The sequence below is a fragment of the Pelophylax lessonae genome, assembly GCF_965119305.1.
Source record: "Pelophylax lessonae genome assembly, chromosome: 3".
Classification (NCBI taxonomy): domain Eukaryota; kingdom Metazoa; phylum Chordata; class Amphibia; order Anura; family Ranidae; genus Pelophylax; species Pelophylax lessonae.
In genome coordinates, this window is record NC_138770.1 from 87,140,673 (window position 1) to 87,155,615 (window position 14,943).

At 41.2% G+C, this 14,943-nt stretch overlaps 1 protein-coding gene across 1 annotated transcript in view; it reads right to left on the reverse strand.

The window, feature by feature from the left end:
* The window catches only part of LOC309550374 (uncharacterized protein), a gene marked incomplete at its 3' end in the record, with an annotated part of 214,372 nt that overhangs the window by 6,846 nt on the left and 192,583 nt on the right, over window positions 1-14,943 (reverse strand). The window contains exons 15-17 of the mRNA XM_082250769.1: window positions 12,467-12,643; window positions 11,046-11,187; window positions 5,822-6,006 (exon numbers count right to left, since the gene is read on the reverse strand). Coding sequence (XP_082106895.1) covers window positions 5,822-6,006; window positions 11,046-11,187; window positions 12,467-12,643 — 504 coding nt within the window. The remainder of the gene's footprint in view (window positions 1-5,821; window positions 6,007-11,045; window positions 11,188-12,466; window positions 12,644-14,943) is intronic.

Here is a 14,943-nt window from a genome sequence, read left to right on the forward strand (position 1 = left end):
AAGGACGGTCGGCTGTTGTAAACACAGCTGACCGTTCTTCTCCCTGGAATGATCATAGAGCCCATGTGATCCTTCTATATAGGATTACATGTCTCTATGGTCATTTCAGAAGCCATGCCCCCCCATAGTTATAATCACTCCCCTAGGATACCCTTGATCACCCACAGGGTTAACCCCTTCCCTGCCAATGGCATTATTACAGTAACAGTGCATATTTTTAGCACTGATTACTGTAGTAATGTCACTGGTACCCCCAAAAGTGTCAAAAATGTCAGTTAGGGGTCTGATCTGTCCGCTGCAATGTTGCAGTCCCGCAAAAAATTGCAGATCACCACCATTACTAGTAAAAAAAAAAAAAAACAATAAAAATGACAAATCTTTCCCGGAGTTAGTAGACGCAATAACTTTTGCGCAAACCAATCAAAACACGCTTATTGCTAATTTTTTTACCAAAAATATGTAGCAGAGAACAAATTGGCCTAAAATGTTAAAAAATTTAGATTTTTACTTTTTTTTGAGAATGTCAATATAGCAGAATGTGAAAAATAATGTTTTTTTTTTTTTCAAAATTGTCGCTATTTTTTTGTTTATAGCGCAAAAAAAAAAAATTGCACAGGTGATCAAATACCACCAAAAGAAAGCTCTATTTGTGGGAAAAAATGGACATCAATTTTGTTTGGGTACAGCGTCGCACGACCGCGAAATTGTCCCTTAATTTAATGCAGTGCTGAATCATAAAATATGGCCTGGTCAGGAAGGGGGCAAATCCCTTCAGTCTTAAAGTGGTTAAAAGATGCATTGACCCAGGAAAATGGGAATTGTTTCATAATAGCATTTTTAAGAGATGGTGAAATGTTAAGACCCAAGATTTCAAATTTACTTTCATTAATTTTGTAGTATGAGACCAAGCTAAAGGTATGTAGTAGCCTTTGTAGCTCCTGAAGTGTGCAAAGTGGATTAGTGACTACCAGAGAGTCCAATTTTATTCTGTGTGGGGCCTGTTTGTTTTCCTGTCACCTTAAGAGATGAACGGATCATTTGTGCTACGGCCGGGGTTCCATGATTAACCCAAAAATAAGTGGAGACAGTGGGCAGCCCTGTCTGGGGCCATTGGTAATCATAAGCTCGGAGGAAAGGGCTCCAGATGTAAAGACTTTGGCTGAAGGTTGAGAGTAGAGCGCTAATACAGCTGACATGATTTGGCCTTGTGGCGCCTGGAGCTTGACGCCCTTTAATGAATCCTACTTGGTGCGGGTGAATTAAAGAGGGAAGAATACTCAGTAGTCTGAGAGCTAATGCTTTTGCGTAAATATTTTATCTGAATTAAGTAATGAGATAGGTCTATAATAGCTATCAAGAGAGGTGTCTTTATCAGGTTTAGGTATATTGGTGATCCCTGCCTGTAGCATTTCTTTAGGGAAGTGACCCTTGGTCATTGCTAAATTGTATATGTTTTCTATGTGGGGGATCAGTGTATCTGTAAATTTTTGGTAGTATTCATTGGAAAATCCATCAATCCCTGAGGTTTTGGATTTAGGTAAGCTAGAGATCATTTTCTTGATTTATCTCTCTGTAAATGGGCAAGATAATGTAGAAAACTGGTCGTCAGTCAACCTAGGTAAGCAAAGTGGGTGGAGGAAGGAATGTATCTGATCAGCACTAGGTTGTGGGGTCTGTTTATCTGCCTTAAGATCATATAGACTAGCATAGTAATCTTTAAAAATTTCTGCTATACCCCCCCGGGGAACAAATATTTGCTCCAGAGGTTTTCTTTCGTATCAAGGGAATTTTCTGCGAGAGGCCTTTGCCTTTAAAGTGTTTAGCCAAAAAGGCACCTGCCTTGTTTTTAAGGGCATAGAAGTCAGCTTTAAGTGTTTCAACATGTTTTTCATATTGGTAAAGTAGTAAATCTCTAAGTGATATCCTCAGCTTCATGAGGTCTGTTGAGGTTTGGTGAGTGGGATTACGCTTGTTCACCTCTTCCAGTGATCGAATATCCTGCATAATTTGCTCGAGGCATTTTGAACATTGCTTTTTAGCTCAGGAACTAATTTGGAAAAGAATACCTCTCATGAACGCCTTGTGGGAGTTCCATAATACAAAGCAATTCATGGAATGTATATCGTTAGTGCAGAAGAATAAATTGTGTGCCTCATCAATAGATTTCTGGGTTTCCGGATACGAGAGTAGGTAAGTATTCATTCTCCAAAGGAAGGCAGGTCTGAGTTTGGCTGAGTAAGAGAAGGTGATTATGATAGGGGCATGATCTGACCAGGATATGGTCTCAATCGTGGAAGAGGTGACATGTGGAAGGGCCCATTGGTCAGTCAAGAAAAAATCTATGTGTGTATATGTATGATGGGCCATAGAAAAAGATGTATAGTCTCTTACAGTATTATGATGACACCTCCAGATGTCAAACAGGTTATGTTTATGGGAGACGCATTGAGGGTGCATGGTTTATGTTTGGACTTGGTGAATGAGTCAATTGTTGGATCACCTACTGAGTTAAGGTCTCCACCAAATATTAAAAAGCCTTGTCGGCAAGAGGAAACCTTCTTCAGTACTTTCTTTAGAAAAGCAACCTGTCTGACATTTGGGGCATAAACATTTACTAGGGTATAAATTACATCATTGATTTTACATACTAGGATAATAAAATGACCGTTGTCATCTTTCAGTGAAGAGATCAGTTGAAAGTTCAGAGAGGCAGCAATGAAAATGAGGACTCCAGCTTTTTTTTCAGAGTTTGCAGTGAAGATGTGTGCCATGTTTTTCAACTAAAGCTGAGGCTCTTTGGCAAAATGAGTCTCTTGCACGAATAGGATTTCTCCATGAAGAGAGCACACTTCATTATTAAAAGCCTTCTGTTTAAGGGGACTATTAAGTCTGCGTACATTGAATGAAATAAATTTAAGAACCATGAGAAAATAACAACCAGCTAATTATCTTGTCGCTCCTCCTATAAAGCATATGTGGTATTATTGTGTCATCTTGGAAGTGTCTTTTGATAAGGGTTTCAAATGAGAATTCACTTTGCAGCTGTACCTGTAGGGCAGTGGTCCTCAACCCTGGTCCTCAGGGCCCACTAACAGGCCAGGTTTGCAAGATAACTGAAATACATCCCAGGTGATATAATTTGCTGCTCAGTGATTGCAGTACTCTAGTCTGCATCTCCCCAAGGTAATACTTAAAATCTGGCCTGTTAGTGGGTCCTGAGGACCGGAGTTGAGGACCACTGCTGTAGGGTTTGCTTCTGTGATGAAGGTGTCAGGTTCACATGTGTTGCATAAAACCAGAGATTAAAGTTCTGAAGAACCAGTGAAAGAACATACAAAAAAAAACCTGTAAAAACAATTCTTGGAAAAAAGTCCAGAAAACATGTGCAACTTAACTGTTGCAATGCAGTGGGGGCAAGATGTTAGGAAGAAAACAAAGGAACACAAACAGGAAAAGTTGACTTGGTGTCAGTAGACCTAGGAAGGAGAACACGAGTAGTTCATTACCGTAGCTTCATATGGGAATGAGCAAGACAAGTTCCCAGGAGTCCATTGTCAGTTGGGCAGTGGAGATTTGTCAGGAATTGTAGCATCAGGTTGTAGGATCTTCCAATCTTTCAGCAGCTTGAGGCCTTTCTCCAGAGAGTACACTGTATATTGTGTTGTTTCGCAATCAATAGTTTGGTAAGACGACCCCACTGATAGTGTACACTGTGGTTGCGGAGTGCCTTCGTCAGTGTGAGGAATTGCTTCCTGGTGCAAATGGTGGCTGCAGACAAATCTGTGTACAAAGTAATTCCAGAGAATTTTTCAGATAGTGCAGGGTTAGCTCCTGCTGCTTTCATCACTTTTTCTTTAATATGAAAAAAGTGAATCCTGGCCAGGACGTCTCTTGGAAATGTATCAGGTAAAAAGGGCGGTTTGGAAATGTGGTGACTTGAGCCCTATCAATTATGAGATCCATATTCCCAGCTTTAGGTAACAGTTCAGACAGGGGTTCAGTTACAGTTTCTAGGATCCCTCTGAATTTGATATTATTGCATCTCGATCCTTAAGGCCAACAAGTTTGGAGTTAATTTTTTGAATTTCTGTATCATGTTTATTAAAGGGATCAATCAGGTCATTTTGTGCGTGGCATACATCACCAATTTTATCTTCTGCTTGGGACACCCTGAGAGAGAAGTCTTGGATTGCTGTGGGGACCACTGAGAGCATTCTGGACGCGTCAGTGTGTAGAGAGCTACGCAGGGATATGAGCATGTCCTTTAAATCAATTAGGGAGACAGGCTGAGATGATGCTGAAAAATCTTCTAGTGATGGTGTGGAGGGAGTACAGGCAGAGCCCAGGCAGGAAGCAAAGAGTGGGGGAGCTTTCTGTTCTCCCTGCTTGCTTTTTTTACTTTTGGCTGGGCTGCATGTGGTGGGGCTGTCTGGAGGGGTCAACTCACCCTGGGATTGCCATGGTGAGAGAGGTCTCATGCTGTCAGTCTGTAGAGCGGGCTGGAGCCATGGCGCCGTAGCAGGAGCCGGCGACATCTTTGACGGTCGTGGGCAGAGGAAGAGGACAGATAGAAATCTGTTCATTTCTGTGGCCCCGAGCAGATATTCATTCTCTTGGTCATGGTGGTGGCAGTACGCGGGGTGAGTGCTATGGCTCCGGCGTTTGGATCACGTCCCGTGTGGCTGTGGAGGCCGCTTTAATGCACTACCTCCATGGAGCTCCTTCACTCTTGATAAAAAGAATGTTCTTCAGCAACTCAGCAAGTAACATACATTCCAGATTAATAATTATGCTACCAGAATTAGTGTGTGCTGCAAATTGCCTTCAGCTTTGCTCCTGTTTCTTCTTGCCAGAGGTTGCCATTTTGCTGAAGCCCAGAGCACCTGAACAGCAGTAAATCTTTCGGCTGTCAGAAGATTGGCCTCTACAAATTTGCCAGGGTGCCTAAAAATAGAGAGCAACTGAGCATGTGCAGAGTAGGGTGAGACAGCATATTACTGGATTTTCAACAGTATAGGCACTTATTTTTAATATTTTAGATAGTCATACTTTGAAAAGGGGTCAGCCTGAAGTCATCTAGCAAGACTTAAAGTGGATGTAAACCATCACATATACCTGAACAGCCTCAGATGATACACAGAGATGAGACAAAACTCCCTACATAAGCTTTTCATATATATCTACTGTCTTCAGCTTTCTAAACTCTCTAGAAAGTGCATATCATGTTACAAATTTTTCTTCCTGTTTCAGCAGTGGGAGGGGAGTCTAGGCATACCACTGTGTGTGAGCTGATTGGAGGAAAGGCACACCCCCCCCCTCCACATAGGTAGAGAAACAAAGACACTTGCAGAGCTGTGCTGTGAATAGACAAGCTATCTGCTAATCTATCTCTATGCTCCCACCCCAATACAAATGTTCAGCTGCTTTTATCTCCTGTGTCAGAGAACTTGTCAGAAGTTATCATGCTAATACCAGAGAAATGGAGCAGCAGGAAGACATGGGACTTAGGGCTTTGGGGAGAGATAGGTAAACATTACAGATATTTGTGCCCAGGTCAGATTTCATGAATGTGGTTTACATCCACTTTAATTTTTTGACTAAAGTTCCACTTTAGGTAAACCGACCCACATACCAGGCATACCATTTGTCTAGTACAGTCCACCATCCTCTAGTCATCATTGCTCACATCATAATCCTAGTTCCAACCTACATATTTGATGCATGTATACAGCCCCAGAGATCCTGGCTCAAAGCTTGCAGTATCTTTATTCCATTTCCTGTGAAGAATTAAATAATGGGGCACAAAATATTTTCTGCTTACTTTTGGAAGAAAGTAACCCCTGAAGTTGACATCTTGAGTAGTAGCATGTGGGAGATTGGTTGGAACAATATTTCCGAATCTTTGAATTTCGTGAATAACAGCATCTGTGTATGGCATGTCCTTACGGTGACCAGCATGTGGCGCAGATGATCCAATCACTTTTTCAATCTCACATTGAACTTTCCCTAATTAAAAAAAAAAATCTGTATATTATTTTATATATATATATATATATATATATATATATATATATATATATATATATATATATATTTATATATATACAGCATCTCATTAAAGTGAGTACACCTTTCACATTTTTGTAAAATATTTTATTATATCTTTTCATGTGACAACACTAAAGAAATTACACTTTGCTACAATGTAAAGTAGTAAGTGTACAGCTTGTATAACTGTGTAAATTTACTGCCCCCTCAAAATATCTCAACACACAGCCATTAAGGTCTAAGTGAAAATGTCCAAATTGGGCCCAATTAGCCATTTTCCCTCCCCGATGACATATGAATCGTTAGTGTTACAAGGTCTCAGGTGTGAATGGGGAACAGGTGTGTTAAATCTGGTGTTATCGCTCTCACTGTCTCATACTGGTCACTGGAAGTTCAACATGGCACTTCATGGCAAAGAACTCTCTGAGGATCTGAAAAAAATAATTGTTGCTCTACATAAAGATGGCCTAGGCTATAAGAAGATTGCCAAGACCCTGAATCTAAGCTGCAGCACGGTGGCCAAGACCATCCAGCGGTTTAACAGGACAGTTTCCACTCAGGAAAAGGTTGCCAAAGTCGACCAAAGAAGTTGAGTGCATGTTCTCAGCATCATATCCAGAGGTTTTCTTTGGGAAATACACGTATGAGTGCTGCTAGCATTGCTGCAGAGGTTGAATGGGGTGGGGGGTCAGCCTGTCAGTGCTCAGACCATATGCCACACATTGCATCACATTGGTCTGCATGGCTGTCATCCCAGAAGGAAGCCTCTTCTAAAGATGATGCACAAGAAAGCCTGCAAACAGGTTGCTGAAGACAAGCAGACTAAGGGCATGGATTACTGGAACCATAGCCTGTGGTCTGATGAGACCAAGATAAACATATTTGGTTCAGATGGTGTCAAGCGTGTGGAGCGGCAACCAGGTGAGGAGTACAAAGACAAGTGTGTCTTGCCTACAGTCAAACATGGTGGTGGGAGTGTCATGGTCCTGGGCGGCATAGTGCTGCCGGCACTGGGGAGCTACAGTTCATTGAGGGAACCATAAATGCCAACATGTACTGTGACATACTGAAGCAGATAATGATCCCCTCCCTTCAGAGACTGGGCCACCGGGCAGTATTCCAACATGATAACGACCCCAAACACACCTCCAAGACGACCACTGCCTTGCTATAGAAGCTGAGGGTAAAGGTGATGGACTGGCCAAGCATGTCTCCAGATCTAAACCCTATTGAGCATCTGTGGGGCATCCTCAAAAGGTGGAGGAGTGCAAGGTCTCTAACATCCACCAACTCTGTGATGTCGTCATGGAGGAGGGGAAGAGGAAAATAATGGTGTCCACACAAAAAATTTACACTTTGGGCCCAATTTTTTAATTTTTACTTAGGGGTGTACTCACTTTTGTTGCCAGCGGTTTAGACATTAATGGCTGTGTGTTGAGTTATTTTGAGGGGACGGCAAATTTACACTGTTATACAAGCTGTACACTCACTACTTTACATTGTAGCAAAGTATCATTTCTTCAGTGTTGTCACATGAAAAGATATAATAAAACTTTTACAAAAATGTGAGGGGTGTACACACTTTTGTGAGATACTGTATATACAGGTGCATCCATTAAAATTAGAATATCATCAAAAAGTTAATATATTTCAGTAATTCAATTCAAAAAGTGAAACTCATGTATTTTGTATAGATTTGTTACACACAGAGTGATATATTTCAGTTTTGATGATTATAGCTTACAGCTAGTGACAACCCAAAATTCAGTATCTCAAAAATTAGAATATTACATAAGACCAAAAAAAAAGATTTAATACAGAAATATTGGCTTACTGAAAAGCATTCCATGTACAGTATAGTATGCACTTAATACTTGGTCAGGGCTGCTTTTGCGTGAATTACTGCATCAATGTGGCATGGAGGCGATCAGCCTGTGGCACTGCTGAGGTGTTATAGAAGCCCAGGTTTCTTTGATAGCAGCCTTCAGCTCGTCTGCATTGTTGGGTCTGGTGTCTCTCATCTTCTTCTTGACAATACCCCACAGATTCTCTATGGAGTTTAGATAAGGCAACTTTGCTTGCCCATCAAGCACAGTGATACCATGATCATTAAACCAGGTATTGGTAGTTTTGGCAGTGTGGGAAGGTGCCAAGTCCTGCTGGAAAATGAAATCAGCATCTCCATAAAGCTGGTCAGCAGAGGGAAGCATGAAGTGCTCTAGAATTTCCCGGTAGAGGACTGCGCTGACTTTGGACTTGATAAAACACAGAGGACCAACTCCAGCAGATGACATGGCTCCCCAAATCATCACTGACTGCGGAAACTTCACAGTGGACCTCATGCAACTTGGATTCTGTGCCTCTCCACTCTTCCTCCAGACTCTGGGACCTTGATTTCCAAATGAAATGCTAAATTTTCCACAGTCTGTGATGATTTGGGGAGCCATGTCATCTGCTGGTTTTGATCCACTGTGTTTTATCAAGTCCTAAAAATAAAAAATGCCATTCATTAGGGAACAGGTCTTTTAGTAGGAATTAAAATGCAATAATAAAAATAAAAATAAAAAATAATATGCTTAGGGCATACCATCTTGCACATGAAGTAGCACACCTGTAGGATGTGCAGTGGTGATCAAAAGTTTGGGCACCCCAGGTAAAAATTTGTATTAATGTGCATAAAGAAGGCAAGGAAAGATGGAAAAATCTCCAAAAGTCATCAAATTACAGATTAGACATTCTTATAATATGTCAACAAAAGTTAGATTTTATTTCCATCATTTACACTTTCAAAATTACAGAAAACAAAAAAATGGTGTCTGCAAAAGTTTGGGCACTCTGCAGAGTTAATATCTTGTACTGCCCCCTTTGGCAAGTATCACAGCTTGTAAACGCTTTTTATATCCAGCCAAGAGTCTTTCAATTCTTGTTAGGTATCTTTGCCCATTCTTCCTTACGAAAGTCTTCCAGTTCTTTGAGATTTCTGGGCTGTCTGTCACACACTGCTCTTTTAAGGTCTATCCATAGATTTTCAATTATGTTGAGGTGAGGAGATTGTGAAGGCCATGGCAAAACCTTCAGTTTACGCCTCTTGATGTAATCCCCCGTGGATTTCGAGGTGTATGTGTATGTAATAAAGTACAGCGCCACAATGACAAATAAATGGAAGAAAAAGCATAGACTAAACAAAGTCCATAAAGTCCGTGAAGCCAGATGCTGAAGTTCAGAAATGAATGCAAGAGGATTCCAACACCATAAGTGAGAACACAATCCTGATGATCTCCACGTGCTCATATAAGGTGTTTAGGATCATTATCCATTTGTAGAAGCCATCCTCTATTTAATTTCAGCTTTTTCACAGATGGCATCAAGTTACCATCCAAAATTTGCTGAAATTTTATTGAATCCATTTTTCCTTCTACTCGTGAGATGTTCCCTGTGCCACTGGCTGCAATACAACCCCAAAGCATGATTGATCCACCCCCATGCTTAACAGTTGGACAGAGGTTCTTTTCATTAAATTCTGTGCTCCTTCTTCTCCAAAAGTACCTTTGCTCATTCCGGCCAAAAAGTTCAATTTTAACCTCATCGGTCCACAGAACTTGTTTCCAAAATGTATCAGGCTTGTCTATGTTCATTTGCAAAGTTCAAACTCTGATTTTTGTGGTGAGGATGTAGGAGAGGTTTTCTTCTGATGACTCTTCCATGAAGACCATATTTGTACAAGTATCTCTTTATAGTGGGATAGTGTACCACAACTCCAGTGTCTGCCAGATCTTTCTGGAGGGATCGTGCAGTCAAACGTGGGTTTTGAATTGTTTTTCTCACAATCCTGCGAGCTGTTCTGTCTGATATTTTTCTTGGTCTTCCAGATCTTGCTTTAACTTCCACTGTTCCTGATGACTGCTTTTTCTAAATTACATTCCGAACAGAGAATATTGACATCTGAAAATGCTTTGCTATCTTCTTATTGCCTTCTCCAGCTTTGTGAGCGTCAACTATTTTCAGTTTCAGTTTTCTAGACAACTGCTTAGAAGATCCCATGGTGCTGATTGTTGGGGCAAGATCAGATGAGTCTGGGCATTTAAAACCTTTGAGATTAACATCACCTGGTCTTCCCAGACAATGATTGAGAACAATCCATGACACTGGCAGGTCTCAGCCTTGCAAAGGGGGCAGTGCATGCTATAAATTCTGCAGGGTGCCCAAACTTTTGCAGACACCATTTTTTTTGTTTTCTGCAATTTTGAAAGTGTCAATGACGGAAATAAAATCTAACTTTTGTTGACATATTATAAGAATGTCTAATCTGTAATTTAAGGCCTTATAGAGATTTTTCCATCTTTCCTTGGCTTCTTTATGCACATTAATACTAATTTTTACCTGGGGTGCCCAAACTTTCGATCACCACTGTACTACAGCAAAAGTGACATTTGGATTGAAATCGGTTGCAATTCAAGCCAAGGGTGGCCCTGCAAGCTGTGGGTGGCTTTAAAACGCTTGGGTAAACAATCACTGTTCAGAAGCACTACTCTATTGGCTGCTAAACACAATAGCCGTCAATGGAGATTCCTGAATCCATGTATGGATAATGAGTTTTTGCCTGTCTTATTGAAAGCTGTGGTCCTTCTCATTTCAATGAGATTAGCTGATTCAACTTGTATCAATGAAAATCTGTACCTCCAGGCATCTCAAAAACCGACTGCTAGGTCATTTAAAGATTTGGGCAAATAGAAACCTTTCCAAAATGATGCAGTCTCTGATTGGTTTGTTCTGTAATACATTTCTCAGCTTTAGTTCAGGTAATGGAGGGTAACTCCAATGTCTGACGCTGCATCTGTTAGTAGGTATAAGTCACTATAGGAATTTACCATCATAAATATGGTCCAAGCATGGGGAATGTAAACAGTAATCAACAGTATTTTTAGATAGATGTTAGACCAAAAACACAGCTGCATGGTCATTTATGAAGACTGTACAAGATTTTGCTTCTCTCTTACTTTGGATGTCTGGGTAAATTATCATCAACAGAATTCCCCAGCGAAGTGTGGTCGAGGTTGTCTCCATCCCAGCAGAAAAGAGATCGGTTACAAGTGCTGTTAGGTTTTCATTGGTGAAAAATAACTCATGACTGGGCTTCTCCTGAAAAATTGAGTTTTGTAAACTTTATGATAGAGGCTATGTGGCCATTGTTATTTCTATAAATGTATCTGATATTAACCGGTTGCCAACTGCGCACAGTATATTTACTGCGGCAGTCGGCCCCGGCCAGGCAGAGTGACTGTCGCCTGTCACTCCTTCTAGAGCCAATAGCGGGCGCGCGCGCGCCCGCTGAGGCGCGCGCCCGCCTCGGCTCGTTCACGGAAGAGTGCGGGAGTGTGACTAGCGGACCCGATGTCCGCCGGTCACACTACGATCGCCGGTACAGCGGGAGAAAGACAGAGCGGGTTATGTAAACAAGCCGCCTGTCAGTTCTCCCTGTGTAAAAGTGAAGATCAGACAGTTCTACTATGTAGAACTGTTGATCTTTGTTTTTACACTAGTAGACCTGTCCCTGCACAGTTAGAATCACGCCCCTAGGACACACTTAACCCCTCCCTGTCCAATACTGTTAACCCCTTCCCTGCCAGTGTCATTTTTGCAGTAACAGTGCATATATATAGCACTGATTACTGCAGTAATGTCACTGGTACCCCCAAAAGTGTCAAAAATGTCAGTCAAGGGTCCGATCTGTCCGCCGCAATGTCACAGTACCGCAAAAAAAATCGCAGATCGCTGCCATTACGCGTTAAAAAAAAAACACCAAAAATGACAAAAATCTTTCCCTTTGTTAGTAAACGCGATAACTTTTGCGCAAACCAATCAAAATACGCTTTTTGCAATTTTTTTTACCAAACATAGGTAGCGTAAAACAAATTGGCCGAAAATGTTAAAAAATTTTGATTTTTACATTTTTTTGGGGGGGGGGGGAATTTCATATAAAAAAAAGTGAAAAATATTGTTGTTTTTGCAAAAATTACGCTCTTTTTTTGTTTATAGCGCGTGATCAAAAAATCGCACAGGTGATCAAATACCACCAAAAGAAAGCTCTGTTTGTGGGAAAAAAAGGACGTGAAATTCGTTTAGGTACAGCGTCGCACGACCGCGCAATTGTCCGTTAAAGTCACGCAGTAAAAAATCGCAAAACCCCTGGTCTTTTAGCAGGAAAAATCCTCCGGTGGTAAAGTGGTTAACCCATCCCAACTCCAGCTTCCAAAAGGGCCCGTGTAGCAGTTATATATTTTTATACATTTTCTGACAAATATGAAGTTTACCTTAGTAAACAGTAAACTAAAGTATTAAGTAATTATTTTATTCAGCAATATTGGTGTAATATCTTTGTATTAGTGGCTTCTTCTCTTTTCTAAATCTATTGCCTTACCTCTTGCTGTTTCACCAGGAATGCATCGACAAGGTTCCTCTGGTCATTGACGTCCAGTTGTTTCCTTTGGGTTGTAAAGGTTTCCCTAACAAATGTATGCATTATATCCACGTTTTTTGCGACCGTTTTGTGTGTTCCAGGCAACCAGCGGATCAGTGATGGAAATGCATTATACAACTTCCCCAAAAAAATAAAAGCAACTTAGAAACAATAACATACTGTATATTTAGACATTTAAGCATGAATGTGTAATTGCTAACACACGTCAAACTGCCTGCACTAAACAAACGATTATGTGACTTTTATTGCTGTATATTAATAATCAGTTCCAGTCCGGGCCAATTCTGACATTCCCTTCCTACACGTAAAAAATCCAAATTTTTTTTTTTGTTAGAAAACTACTTAGAACCCCCAAACATTATATACACTATATTACCAGAAGTATTGGGACACCTGCCTTTACACACACATGAACTTTAATGGCATCGCAGTCTTAGCCCGTAGGCTTCAATATTGAGTTGGCCCACCCTTTGCAGCTATAACAGCTTCAACTCTTCTGGGAAGGCTGCCCACAAGGTTTAGGAGTGTCTATGGGAATGTTTGACCATTCTTCCAGAAGCGCATTTGTGAAGTCAGGCACTGATGTTGGAGGGGAAGTACCATTTAAATAGACATAACTGAGGCTCCTTTTGCTAAGCACCGAGGGTCGGAATAATTACTTTGTCCTAGAGATAGCCAAAGTTCCTGAAGGATTCAAGAGGATGTGTCTGTCTATGGGGTTGGATCATTATGTGATATGTGCTTAACTTTTACCCCATTGGCCATATATCCCCCCTGCGGGAGACCCATTAAGGTGGAATTGTTCTGTCATACCCAGTCGGTGCCATTGACCCTCAGGAGCAGATTCACACACCCTGCATAGGCAGTCAGTTCATGTTCCATGCCACAGCTAGATTAATATCTACGTTTTCTCTGAAGAAGCCGATATGGCTAAACTGGTCGGAAACCAAAGTAAATACACACTAAAGTGTTTTTACTTGATGTTTTTATATTTTTGTATAAATTACATTTGTACATGTTTAATATACAATAGTATCATTTTTTGTTGTTTTCTCTTTTTTTGTTATTGTTTTTGAGCACCCTAAGACTCCATTCACACTAGCGCGACTTGTCAAGCAACTTGGTCGCCTGACAAGTCGCGGTCGGTCACCCGCCATTGAATAGTACAGGAACCGTTCTAATAAGAGCGACACAAGTCGCTCCGACTTAGAAAAAGGGTCCTGTACTACTTTGGGGCAACCTGGAGGCGACTTGCATTGACTTCAATTATATGAAGTCCGTGCAAGTCGCACCGAGGTCGCGGTGCACTCTGTGCACCGTGACTTCACAGGTCGCCCCAGCAAGTCGTGTTGCCCCTGTCATTTCATGATTAATGGAGATGTTGATGCTCTAACTATGTTTATCTGGTCCCATGTATGAAAACCCTTGAGTTGGAGAGAAAGCCTGGCTTGCAGTCTGCACTCTAATTCATCCAAAAGGTGTTCTGTCTGGTTGAAGTCAGGACTCTGTGCAGGCCAGTCAAGTTCCTCCACCCCAAACTCGCTCATCCGTGTCTTTAAGGACCTTGCTTTGTGCACTGGTGTGCAATCATGTTGGAAAAAGAAAAGAGCCATCCCCAAACTGTTCCCACAAAGTTGGGAGCATGAATTTTTCCAAAATTTCTTGGTATGCTGATGACTTAAGAGTTCCCTTCACTAGAATTAAGGGGGCAAGCCCAACCCCTAAAAAACAACCCCACACCATAATACTCTCTCCACTAAATGATTTGGACCAGTTCACAAAGCAAGGTCCATAAAGCCATGGATAAGTGAGTTTGGGGTGGAGGAACTTGACTGGTCTGCACAGAGTCCTGACCTCAACTCAATTGAAGACATTTGGGATGAATTAGAGAGGAGACTGAGAGCCAGGCCTTCTCGTCCAACATCATACCTGACCTCCCAAATGCGTTTCTGGAAGAATGGTCAAACATTCACATAGATGCACTCCTAAACCTTGTGGACAGCCTTCCCAGAAGAGTTGAATCTGTTATAGCTGCAAAGTGTGGGCCAACTCAATATTGAACCCTACGGACTAAGACTGGGATGCCATTAAAGTTCATGGGCGTGCAAAGGCAGGTGTCCCAATACTTTTGGTAATATAGTGTGTGGATATATACAGTGCCTTGCGAAAGTATTCGGCCCCCTTGAACTTTGCGACCTTTTGCCACATTTCAGGCTTCAAACATAAAGATATAAAACTGTAATTTTTTTTGAAGAATCAACAACAAGTGGGACACAATCATGAAGTGGAACGAAATTTATTGGATATTTCAAACTTTTTTAACAAATAAAAAACTGAAAAATTGGGCGTGCAAAATTATTCAGCCCCCTTAAGTTAATACTTTGTAGCGCCACCTTTTGCTGCGATTACAGCTGTAA